This window comes from Phacochoerus africanus, chromosome 13 (genome assembly GCF_016906955.1).
Source record: "Phacochoerus africanus isolate WHEZ1 chromosome 13, ROS_Pafr_v1, whole genome shotgun sequence".
NCBI lineage: Eukaryota > Metazoa > Chordata > Mammalia > Artiodactyla > Suidae > Phacochoerus > Phacochoerus africanus.
Genome location: NC_062556.1, coordinates 67367577 through 67380550, shown reverse-complemented (window position 1 = coordinate 67380550; position 12974 = coordinate 67367577). Strand labels below are relative to the sequence as shown.

Here is a 12974-nt window from a genome sequence, read left to right as displayed (position 1 = left end):
TTTAACATGTGTCGAATGCTTGCCTTTGAATTCTGACGATGTTTTTCTATTTACCTGTTAGTGTTTTCTTCCTCTACCAGACCAGAAGTTCATATTCAATATCAGGTCACTTACCCTTTTTAGAATCTGGTGAGGGAGTTCCCTGGTGGTCTCATGGTTAGGATTCAGTGTTTTCAGTGCTGCAGCCCAGGTTCAATCCCTGGTCTGGGAAATGAGATCCTACATCAAGCTGCTATACACTGCAGCAAAAAAAAAAAAAAAAATCTGGTGAAAACAGTGGGTTCTTATCTCCTCTGCATCTGCCTCATGGGAAGAGACCCCTTATGCATGTCTGTGGTGTAGGTCCCAGCATGAGCCTGCTCAGAGATTTCAGGCAGAGTGAACAAATGGGACATGAGGCTAGATAGATCCCTCCCATCTGTCTCAGAGTGGCCGGCCAGTCTCACCTGGCACACCCCCAGGACCAGGAAGACTTCAATAGACATTTCTCCAAAGAAGACATATGGATGGCCAGTAGGCACATGAAAAGATGTTCAACCTCACTCATTATTAGAGAAATGCACATCAAAACTACAGGGAGGTACCTCCTCACACTGGTCAGAGTGGCATTATTAACAAGTTTACAAGTAACAGATGCTGGAGAGGGTGTAGAGGAAAGAGCGCCCTCCGTCACTGTTGGTGGGCGTGTGCATTGGTGCAGCCACTATGGAAAATGGTTTGGGGGTTCCTCAGAAAACTAAATGTAGAACTACCATATGACCCAGCAGTCCCACTCCTGGGCATATTTCCAGACAAAACTATAATTCAAAAAGATACGTGCTCCTCTGTGTTCACTGCAGCACTATTCATAATAAATCTCTTTTTTGACTTAAACAAAAAATCGGTAGGGAAGCTGCTGATGTGTCTGTGTCCACTACTGAGGCACAGTTTTCAAAGAATGGCCGGGTAAGCCGAACCAGGAGGGCGCCCCTGCTTGTCCAAAAGTCGGTGCTCTCAGGTGTTCCTCCTGGGCGGGACCAGGGCGCATCAGGATACTAAGTGAAGGCGCCAGGAGGACGGTGCGGGGCAGGTGGGGCTCCGCCCGCACCACTGGGTCCTGCACTTCATGGGTGAATTGTGGGGTGTGCCGCTTAAGTCTCAGTAAAGCTGTTACCAAAGAAAGAATGCAGATCATCGTGACATAGCTCAGAACAGCACTGCACGCCATCCTTCACCCTTCCTGTGGGGGACCGACACAAAAATTAAAATTCAAAGAAACCCCCAAAACCCTATGTTCCTTATGGAGTCTCTGCTCCTGCTCTGAGACTAATAAGGTACCATGTAAAGCGCAAACAATATTGTTCTGGAACATGGCAGCCCCTCCCCATATGTAAGTGAATTGATTTTCTCATGGACACAGTAGCAAATTGGCTTTTTTTTTTTTTTTTGCTTTTTCAGGGCCGCACCCATGGCACATGGAGGTTCTCAGGCTAGGGGTCGAATCAGAGCTGTCGCTGCCGGCCTACACCACAGCCGCAGCAACACAAAATCTGAGCCACATCTGCCACCTACACCACAGCTCACGGCAACGCCAGATTCTTAACCCGCTGAGGAAGGCCAGGGATCGAACCTTCATCCTCATAGATGCTAGTCAGATTCGTTAGCCACCGAGCCACGATGAGAACTCCAGTCGCAAACTCTTATTAAGCAAAATAACTACATTTCTAGATGGAGTCACTTGAGAATTACCAGCTTATCAAGAATTACCAGCTTACTGTCTTTATCTCTGCAGCTGTGATGACCTCAAATCAGTGCTTATCAAAGGTGGTCCCTGGTCTGCAGCATCAGCATCACCCAGGAACTTGTTAGAAATGCAAATTCTCAGGCTCTGCCCAGAATGCCTGAGTCAGGGTGCTGGGGGTGGGCCCAGCTCGTTGTGTTTCACCAAGCCTTCCAGGTGATTCTGAGGCCGCTCACATCGAAGAATTGCTGATTTAAATGAACCCAGCTCACTGTGCGTCAAGGTCGGGATTTTCGATCATGACACTCTGCTCGGCTTGCATGCTGATTCATGGTTACCGTGGGGTGTTCTCCGTGGCCAGTTTCCCATTTTGTCACATAAATATTTTAGATTAGATAACAGATGAGAGCAGAGCTCTGTAGCTGCCAGAGCAGCGGGGACAAAGAGCAACCCCAGCAGAGAGAATCAGAGAGGACAAAGAGCAACCCCAGCAGAGAGAATCAGAGAGGACAAAGAGTAACCCCAGCAGAGAGAGTCAGAGGAGACGTGCGGGCTGTCGGCTCGGGATGTAACCACGTTTGACGATGTGGGCAGTGCAGAGCCTGGGCCCGGGTCCTGCAGCCTCGGTCGCATCCCGACTGTGTGGCCTTGGGCAGATTCTCAACCTCTCTGCACCGTAGTGAGTTATGCTCTCCCTCTCGTGTCAGAGAATTTTGTCAGGTATGCCCATGAGGGGGAAGAATGTTCTTCATTTCACTACATCTTGCCCACCATTCAGCTCCTCGCCTTTTGAGGTGGATGATGAGCAAAAGGAGATTATATAATACAGCAAAACACCCCAAAGGGGAGCAGTTTTTTCCAAAAGATCTCAAAATTTCAAAAGGGTAAATTACAGGGTAGCATAAAGATTTAGAGACAGGGTTCTAAAAATGCTGGTAGGAGCCTATAAACTGTATCAACCTCCAGCTGAAGGTACACAGACCGGAATATTCTGAAGACTTTGAACTTGAGAGTTTTCCCTTGTGTTGTTAATCCCTTAGGTTCTTCTTCCATTGCACCGCTTCAGAGCTGACCTCTGTCCTTCCAAGTTGTAGGGGAGCCCCCACCCTCTCTCACCCTCCCTGCCCTCTGAACCCAGAAAGACTCACTTTCCTAGAGATTTCAGTCAGTCAGCTGCAATTGTAGGATCATTTGAAAAACCTAATAATCACCCTCAGGCCCCCTTGGTGGAAGGTTCTGAGCCTTCCTCCCAATGTGATCACCTTCTGTTCCTTCCCGCCACAGCGGGAACTCCAGTAATACATTCTTCTTCTCTCTCTCTCCCTTTTTTTTTAACTTTTTATTTTTATTTTTTTAGAGCTGCACCTGTGGCTTCTGGAAGTTCCCAGGCTAGGGATCGAATTGGAGCGGTAGCTGCCAGCCTGTGCCACAGCCACAGCAACGCAGGATCCGAGCCGTGTCTGTGACCTTCACCACAGCTCACGGCAATGCCAGATCCTTAACCCACTGAGCGAGGCCAGGGATGGAACCTGCATCCTCATGGATACTAGTTGGGTTCATAACCTACTGAGCTGCAATGGGAACCCCTTCAGTAATACATTCTTTAATTCAGCAAAATTTATTGAGCACAGGCGGGCAGTGTTCCAACTTGGCATGGCAACACAACCAAGCTCTCTGACTTTTGCAGCTCAGGATCTAGCAGGAGGAGACAGATGCTCAACAGTGAGTAGAGTGAGTGAATGTATCTGTGTTGGAAGAAAAGCAGAAAGGGGTTGGGAATGTGGGGTCCAGCAGGGGAGGGTTGCAGTTTAAATGGTGTGGCCAGGGTAGGCTTCATTGAGGAGATGATGTTTGAGTTCAGACTTGAAAGAGGTGAGGGGGTGGGCCATATGCAAATGCCTGGAGGGAGAAGGAGCTGTCAGGGCAGAGGCCAGGGTCCCCGTGCCTACCACATTCTGGAGCCACATGAGCCCCAGTGAAAGGAGAGGTGAGGCCAGAGAGGAAGGTGGGGTGGGGGAGCCCCACGTCAGTGCACCTGCGAGCTCCTGCTCGGACCCTGAGTATCTTCACACCCCTCCATTGCCTCTTTTAGTCTCCAGTTATCCTCACAAGAAGCCGTGACTCAGGGCTTTTCTTCTGAAGGGGGACTCAGCATAATGGGGACACCTCGCAAACATCCAGTCTCTGAAATAATGGTCCTCAAACCCTGTGATGACGCGAATCACGCGGGCTCTGACGTGGCTGCTACCTCGTGACACCTCTGTCCTGACCAATGAGAAGGTGATCGCTCCTCTGTGTGCAGCTCAGCGGTCTGTCACACCCGGGGACACCGTGGTCAGAGGGCCGTGCCCCGTCTCCCTGGCTGGTAAACAGCAATGCCTAGTTCTTGTCACCATCAAGAAGCCTCCTGGCCAAGAGGACTTTCCATTCCCAGTGTTGCTGCTTAAAAACCGTGCATCCGCAAGGAACGCAAATGGCACAGTAGACACCAGCCCTTGGCCTCTGATTGATAAACCATTTAGTGACTGGAATAGGCCTAAGTGTGTGACGGACAGCGGTGTGTCCCATTGAGGTCTTTTCCCACCTTGTCTAGACTCCGCGTGCCCACGGGAACTCTGTGTGCCGCGGGGAGCTGGCCTTGCTCATTTTGTCATCAGTCTTTTTGAGTAAAACTTCTCCAGCCACTTACTAAATAAATAGTATAGAGTCCAGACATAACACTCCCTTCTTTCTTTTGCTTATTAAAAAATAAACTTTTTAGCACATTTCTGTCTCTTCATAAGTACATATTAAAAGTGTTATAGGGAGTTCCCGTCGTGGCGCAGTGGTTAACGAATCCGACTAGGAACCATGAGGTTGCGGGTTCGATCCCTGCCCTTGCTCAGTGGGTTAACGATCCGGCGTTGCCGTGAGCTGTGGTGTAGGTCTCAGATGCGGCTCGGATCCCGCGATGCTGTGGCTCTGGCATAGGCCAGTGGCTACATCTCCGATTAGACCCCTAGCCTGGGAACCTCCATATGCCGCGGGAGCGGCCCAAGAAATAGCAAAAAGACAAAAAAAATTTAAAAAAAAAGTGTTATAGATATTTGTATATACCATATAAGCAATACGGTAGAAGTGTGAAACAGAACTGAATTAGAACCAGCTGTTTTTCTGTTCTTTTTTAAACTATTTGGTATTGGTGATGTTCAGGTGTCTTATTATAAGAAATGAAAACAGTATGAGTGGTACCTTTTTTTTGGTTAAAAAAAGTGTGAGAAAAAGTAAATATTTTTATTTATGTTTTTGAATATTTTAGTTTTAAAATATCTTTTATTATGCAGCTCATAAACAGTTTGTGAATTTCTGGTTCATAATATATTTTGCTTGGAAATATACTCACTTGTTATTTTTCATTGATTTCTATGGTTTATGCAAATTTATGGATGTGGGTCGAGGATATTTCTATGGGATGCTTTTCTGGACATAATCTGTTATATCTCAAAGCTGTTTATTTAGTTTTTTTATATTTGCTAGCCATTCAGCTCTCACAGCTTCCAAGGGAGGCGGGACACTTAGGGATGAGAGAATTGAGCAGGGAACCATCAAGCGATTTCTTCAAAGACCAACTTATCATGTTAAATGAGAACAAAGACCTCACTCTTGACTTGATGTTAAACTCAAACAATGGCAAGAGAGAGTACTCTGGTTCCATGAAACACTGGCGTGTGACCAGGCAGGCTTTGGGTCCCTTACGCATAAGACGCGAGTAAGGACCACTCCTACACCAATACTAGCAAAGCATGTGCAAGCTGTGCAGTAACTCCGGGCCGTGTTCCTCCACAGCTATCCACTGCTTCCCTTACGTGAAGAAGCGGATCCCCGTCATGTACCAGCACCACACGGACCTGAACCCCATCGAGGTGGCCATTGATGAGATGAGCAAGAAGGTGGCCGAGCTCCGGCAGCTGTGCGCCTCGGCTGAGGTGGACATGATCAAGCTGCAGCTCAAGCTCCAGGGCAGCGTGAGCGTCCAGGTGAGCCAGACCAGGCCCAGCAAGCCACAGGGCGACGGGGGACAGCTCCTTGGACCCGGGGACGTTTCAGCTCGTTGACACTAGCAAGTCAGATGTAGGTCCCTGGGTTTGCCAGGTGATGGCCAGCAACTCCTACCCGTGTGTGCAGTTTCTCCTGATATCAGAGGACTTGCAGGTGGGGCTGGCCTTAGAGCCCAGCCCCACCTGCAAGAGTGTGCCCCTCCCCAAGCTCTCCATACAGCCTGGCTTTGCAGAGCGAGGAATTCTGGGTGCCTAATTGGAAGCATCAAGACTCTTTTAAATCTAATGAAGTAGGTTTTCATAGAAAATTGTTTTCTGGTTTCTATGAAAATTATAAATGTAAAAGTATCTTTGTTTCTTTCTTTCTTTTGTGTGTGTGTGTGTGTTTAGGGCTACACCCGCAACACATGGATGTTCCCAGGCTGGGGTCCAATCGGAGCAATAGCTGCCGGCCTACCCACAGCCACAGCAACACCAGATCCAGGCCATGTCTGTGACCTACACCACAGCTCATGGCAATGCCAAATCTTTAACCCACTGAGCGAGGCCAGGAATCGAACCCGCATCCTCATGGACACTAGTCGGTTCATTACCACTGAGCCACAGTGGGAACTCCCCATTTTCTTAATCATATCTTTTGTTGAATGAAATTCTTCCTTTTAACCGAGCCCACCTAATCAATTTTTCCTTTACTAGTAGCATTTTTTGGGTCCTCTTTAAGATATCTGTTGCAGAAATGTTCTCCTGCGTTTTCCTTCTTCGTTTGGATTGCTGTAGAGGTCTGCAGTCCGTCTGCATTGATTTCGTCCATGGTGCATGTACAGAGGTCAAGGCCTTTTTTTCCTATGGCTACTCAAGTAATAGGTACCATTTGCAGACAAGGTCGTCCTGGATCTCGGTGCCGATTCTGCAAACACGTTCAGTTTGTGAAAATTCACCAAGCTGTACACTTGGGATGCACACACCTTTACGTTTGTACAGTACACCTCAGGGATGGGCGTGTTTTTAAAGGTATTTTACCTGTACGGTTTCCTGAGAAGTCAGTAAATGTTACAGCACTCCCCCTACTGACTGGTGTGCTGCTTGCTTTATTGGTATTTTTAAATGTGTATAAATAATTTTAGCACCTGCTTTATGTGTGTATGTATATCCAGTGCTTTTCTCTATGAGAAGGATGTGTTTATGAAGGTTATGTGTGGTTTCTTATATAGTGGTTTCATTTTCTCAAGTCAGTTTTTGTTGACTTTTTATCAGATCCATGCTGGGCTGTTACCTAACATTTTTCGCAGGGTCTTTCACCACACCTCTTCCCTCATGGCCCAAAACACTTATGTGCCAACATATGTTATCAAGTGAATATGATAAATAGTCCAGCAACATGAGCGATTACATAACAGGCCAGAGGCCACAGTTTTCTGCAGCTAAAAACAAAACCACTCAGTCACGTGACCTGGCCTGGGAACACTCAGCTCCATCTAAAGGCCAGCGGAGGGGGGGGTGTGCCAGTAGAGGGTGGGGCTGGACCGGGTCGAGCTTCCTAAAGGGCAAAATGTGCCCTGCCCTTTGATGGTGACCTTCAAGGGTTATAACCGCCCGATTATCTTTTAAAGAGCAAAGGATTCCAGGATGAAATGAGGAGACTAAGTTTACACATGTGCAGCCTCCAGGCTAACAACAGAGGTGGAGTCAGGGGAAAGGAACTTTATCCTTTTTTGTGTATATTTCTTCAATTCTTCCACCAAGAGCCTCGCTGGGGTGGCTGGTGTAGAGGACAGAGCCAGCAGGGTGGCTTTGTGTCTCTGCATTCCATTCCCAGATCTTGTTATGCTGGACCTTATGAAGTCGCATCAGCCCCCCATTGCATCTTCTTGCAACTGAAGGAATATGTCATTTTGGATCATTGTTCCTTTGGGTCATCTTGAGGTTATTAACAAAGCTCCCCACACAGGTCCAGGGATCATATCCAGTCATCACAGAGGGTGGGCTGGTTGTCCCTGTCTCAGGGGGCTCACCTCTAACCTCTGTGCCCCCGGCTCTGCACCTCTGCCATGGACCCTCCCAGCTCAGTTCCCCTGCCGTTATGGTGCAAGGCCTGCACACCGTGGGCTGGGACCGCAGCCTGGCCCCTTTGCCAGTGGTGACAGCGGGAGCGACAGCGAGTCAGACAGCCCTCTCCTCACTTAGCTTCCAAGCCCACGAGACCTCCCAGGAAAAATCATGCAGTAATGTCACGGTCAGGACCTTTCCCACGATGCCTCCGGTGCCTGCAGCCTTCCCCTTCCTGGCCAGTGTGCCTGCCCTTCTTCCTCCCCGTTTTCCCGTGTTTCCTGTCTTATGCAACCTCAGAGAACTCCTCTCAGCTCACTGAAAGAGAGGCTGGGTTCGGGTTCACAGATCCTGTTGCCAAATGCCCTGGATCTTTGGCCTTCCCGTCCCCCTGAGATGGCTGGCTCATCCGAGGCCAGGAAATCAGCTTGCCCGCGGCTCTCTCTCAGTTCCAGGAGGTGAAGAGTTGGCTTTTAAAACTGGCGTATGTGCTTTATTTTCCAATTTTCACTGAGCTCACCACACTGACCTCTTAGTAGTGCTGTAGCACAAACACCAGGTAGAAGACTTGGGCTTTGCTCTCAGGTGTTTTGCTCATTGGCTGTTCGACCTTGAACAGGTCCTTCAGTTTTCCAAGCTTTGGTTCTTCCTTCATAAAATGAACCATCATCACAGATGCCCTGAGGATGGCTGAGGTGATAAAATCAAATGGCTTATGGCAACATGAGCTTTATTCGTGGTTTCCTCTTTGGTTTGGGGGGGGATTTTTTGGCCATACCCATGGCATATGGAAGTTCCCAGGCCAAGGATCGAACCCAAGCCACAGCGGCAGCACCTCTGGGTCCGTAACCCGCAGCGCCACAGCCGGAACTCCTCCTGGTTTCCTCCTTGGGGTCCTGCGCTCCTGGAGCACAAGGGTCATGACGAACTCCATCAGGCAGCGTTTTTAGCAAAACTGAAACTAAATCAAGGATTATAGGTGTTTTCCTCATTACGTAATTTAAAATCTCTGTTCTTTACGCAGGTCAACGCGGGTCCTCTAGCGTATGCCCGAGCTTTCTTAGATGACACAAACACGAAAAGATACCCTGACAATAAAGTGAAGCTGCTGAAGGAGGTTTTCAGGTAAGGCGTGCTGAAGACGTCTCTTTCTCTCCACCATTGATCATCGCTGTGCTGTTCAGGAGAGATCCCGCCAGGGCCCATCCTTTGTGCTCACGCCTCGGTTGCTCTCTCCTGCGCCATTTCAGGCAGTTTGTGGAAGCTTGCGGTCAAGCCTTAGCGGTAAATGAGCGGCTGATCAAAGAGGACCAGTTAGAGTATCAGGAAGAAATGAAGGCCAACTACAGGGAAATGGCCAGAGAGCTTTCGGAGATCATGCATGAGCAGGTAAGTGCCACACTGGAGCCCTCCTCATTTTGGGGGCCCACACATGAGTTGGGGTGTCCAGTGCTTCCACTGATGGCCTAAACCCTCTGACATCCTCCCAGAGTTTTGCTCTCCAAAGCAAATGTAGCTACAGTGCTGCCGTGACCTAATAACCCCGGGGATGTGGGGCCAGCCAGCGACCTGCCTCCCTGTCATTGTCCAGCGTGACCAGAGGACAGCAGCACCCACTGCCCCTTTGTCGCTCAGTCCACCTCAGAGACAATCCTAAGAGAAATACCATCCTGTACCTGGAAGTTTCTTTCTTCACCTAGTCCTTTGAAAGAACAGGGTTTAAGGAATTATCTGCTGCATTAAATGTCTTTGCCATTTAGAAAATAGGGTTGTTCAGAGTTCCCATTGTGGCTCAGAGGTAACAAACCCGACTAGTGTCCATGAGAACACCGGTTCAGTCCCCGGCCTTGCTCAGTGGGTTAAGGATCCAGCGTTGCTATGAGCTGCGGTAGGTCGAGGATGCGGCTCGGATCTGGTGTTGCCGTGGCTGTGGTGTAGGCCGGTGGCTACACCTCCAACTCAACCCCTAGCCTGGGAACGTCCATGTGCTGCAGGTGTGGCCCTAAAAATAAATAAATTTTTTAAAAGTAGGCTTGTTCAGTTTTTGACTAGTTACAGCTGACCTGGGTGTCCCAGTGGGTTGGTCAAGGCAACGTCTGTGTTTGTCGCTGGGGGCAGCTTTCCCCATTACACCGCTGCTGCCATCTTCCTGTATGAATTCCTTTCCATAGGATTCGTCTGTGGGCTCAGCGGTCATCAGAAGTGACAGCTGCCCGGGGAACTGAGTGAATGTCAGAGAGCAGCTTCCACATCATTGCTTGTTGAGGGGTCTGTTCTCCACCAGCCACGGTGACTTGTTTCAAGTCAGAATGTAGCCTTTATGGGCAGTGTTGGGGACTACGTCTGTCTGTTCCTTGCACTGGGGTCGTTCAGTCTTGCAAAACAGAAGCCAGGACTGTTTGTGTTGGTTCGTGCACCATGCGATGATTTAGTTAGGAAGGTTCTGTTATAGAAAATTAACTTAAATGTCTAAGCTTTAACTTGCTTTTTTTCTCCTCCATGCTGACACATTCAGATGGGATGGTAATGTCATTTTTCATTTTACTTGCTTCTCTGGATCTTGATACCTGGCTCACATAAAGTTATTATGAGTTCGAGCACCGGCAGACACTGCCATAGCGACAGTGTGTGTGCAAAAGAGAGCAGCCCTCTTCTGGGCATTTCGAAAAGTAGGAGCAAAGAGAAATGACTGAAGAAGTGATTGTGTGCATAGCTGAGCAGGCTGGGAGGGTCTCCGGGGAACAAGGTTTTGGCGAAGGCTCAAGGGCTCTTCCACTGGGCCTCCAGGTGGGACGGAGAGCTCGATCAGTGGATGCCAGCATCTGGCACTAGAAAAGATGAAAGTGGGCAAATGTTATGGACTGAAAATACTAAACTCCCCAATTGTATGAACGCAGTGCCAGGCTGTGCTCTCAGCTGCACCTTGAACTTTCCATCCTCTCAACAACTATGAAGATCAAACTCCTTTGAGCCCTTCATCAGAAAGGGTCATGACCTAGAGGAGGCTTGCTCTGGGTTATTCCGGGGGAGCCTTGGAGTGTGCACGTTCTTCTCCGTGGCCACCGGGCAGTAGGTCAAGTCTCGCACTTAGAATTCTTGCCCGTGATGCTGAGGGTGAAGGAGACGCGTTCAGGGTCCGAGAGGCAGCCACTGTCTCTCTCCCAGGATGGAAATCCCTAAGACCCCGAGAAAAGGAGCTGATAGAGGACACGGATGCCCCAGGTCCGTTAAAGAAGGACCTTTCCAAGGGGCACGGCCAGGTCGTGTCCCCTCCAAGTATGCGTAGGGCAGGCTTCCAGGGGCCTGACCGTCTGGCGAGTCGAGAAGGCCCTTGACCTCCCTGAAGGAGACAAAACACCACGATCTCGGCTTTTTCCTTAAAGTCCTGATCTGAGAAAGGTCACGCGTGAGATGAGCTAGCACGCGCCCCCCGCAAACCGCCCCAGCCCCGCTGTCTGCGGGCACCGTCTCGCACAGGGGCGGTGGCCACCGGGTGGTCAGTTGTGAGGAGTGGCGTTTGGGGCCTTACCCTTGGGTAACGTTGTGTTTCTGTGCCTCGAGATCTGCCCCCTGGAGGAGAAGACGAGCGTCCTGCCGAATTCCCTTCACATCTTCAACGCCATCAGCGGCACGCCAACCAGCACGATGGTGCACGGCATGACCAGCTCGTCCTCCGTGGTGTGACCGCGCCTCGTGGGCCGCGTTGTGGGGACTTGCTTTGTCATTTGCAAACTCAGGATGATTGCTAAAGCTAATCACTGGGCACGTGCAAGACACGGGGGAGACCGAGCACAAGGGGAAGCTGAGGGACATAGAGAGCTGTGTTATTTCGTAGAAGATTTTCTAGAGGACTCAGAAGAGGGTACACGTATTTTTCTAAATCTCGGCAATAGTCAACATTTTCATGATGTCTTAACAGAAGTGTGTGATGGACACGCTCCAGCTGGAGTTGAATTTTATTCTTCCTTACAGAGTAGTAGTAAAATAAAATGGCCTGCAGAAAACAAGGGTTCTGGAATGTACGTAGCACTGACATTGAGGCCGGGGAAACTAATCTTTCGCCTCTAGGCTAAGCTGGAAAATCTTGAAAATATTTTTTTCCTGTGGCACATTCAGGTTGAATACAAGAACTTATTTTTGTGACTCGTTTTTGATGACCCAAGGGAACTGACCATTGTCATTTTTGTACCCGTGAACCAGGACGTTTAGTGCTTTTATACTCATTTACCTGCGTTGAAAACCTATGAAAGCTTAAGTAACTACGTGAGCTTAAAATTAGTCGAGCAGTTTAGAACCAAAGGCCCGTATTACTAAACACGACTCTGCTAAGCATTGGAAGCAGTGCAGGATATCGTTGTGTACATAGCATTTGTTGATACCGTCTTGGCATTGTGTACAGACACGTCCCCACATTTCTACGTTTTTACTACTCACATCAGCTTCTGCATAAAGGTCGTGACAGATTTGTGCTGTTCTTCGTACATGCGATACCCCTGGCGTTACTGTTTTACTCTTGTACATAAAACGTGCAATACGGAGATGTATATACAGTCTTTGCTATGTTAGGTTGAGAAACGGTTTTAACATTTTCATCCTTTTGCCAAAATGGTGGAGTGTGTCTCTGGTAAAGTCATAAATGTGGTGAATAGTGGTGTAATTTAAAGCTTTCACCATGTTCTATTTTCTTTTCAGATGTTAATTTAGTAATTTTATATTGGGGAAAATAAAGGTTTTTAATTTTATTTAACTAGAATCTCTGCCCTGCTGTAATTAAACATCCTGTACCATGGCTGTATTAAAAGTAACGTTGCTGACTTTCTGGCAGTGCGTGTTGGGTATTTATTGTTGGACAGTCCTGAGAGGGGCAGGAAAGTGAACTCTTGGGGGTGAAATAACAGGCTCTATGCAATTTGCTTTAAAATACTTGAGGGAAAGAAAGCGTGTAGGCAGATGAAACAAGATGGGCAAATGTTGGTGACTGTTGAAGCTGATGTTTGGTACGTGGGGAGTCATTACACCTGGGTCCTTGCCTTTGTGTAGGTTTCCATGGCGCAGATTTCGGAAGGCAGGTCTAGGGGCCACATCTGCTAGAAGACTTGGGTGCTTTGTTGCTCTGTAGTCTGGCCCTGAATCCTGCTGGGTGTTCCCAAGTACGCGTAGACAACGAGTTC

At 48.7% G+C, this 12974-nt stretch overlaps 1 protein-coding gene across 22 annotated transcripts in view; it reads left to right on the top strand.

The window, feature by feature from the left end:
* DOCK9 (dedicator of cytokinesis 9) overlaps nt 1-12622 on the top strand; it is a 291193-nt gene extending 278571 nt beyond the window's left edge. For all 22 annotated transcript variants that reach the window (XM_047756477.1, XM_047756468.1, XM_047756461.1 and 19 more), the window contains 4 exons: nt 5546-5736; nt 8828-8928; nt 9054-9192; nt 11365-12622. In XM_047756477.1, the coding sequence (XP_047612433.1) occupies nt 5546-5736; nt 8828-8928; nt 9054-9192; nt 11365-11487 (554 nt within the window). In that variant the 3' untranslated portion in view covers nt 11488-12622. The remainder of the gene's footprint in view (nt 1-5545; nt 5737-8827; nt 8929-9053; nt 9193-11364) is intronic.
* Nucleotides 12623-12974: the final 352 nt, after the last annotated feature.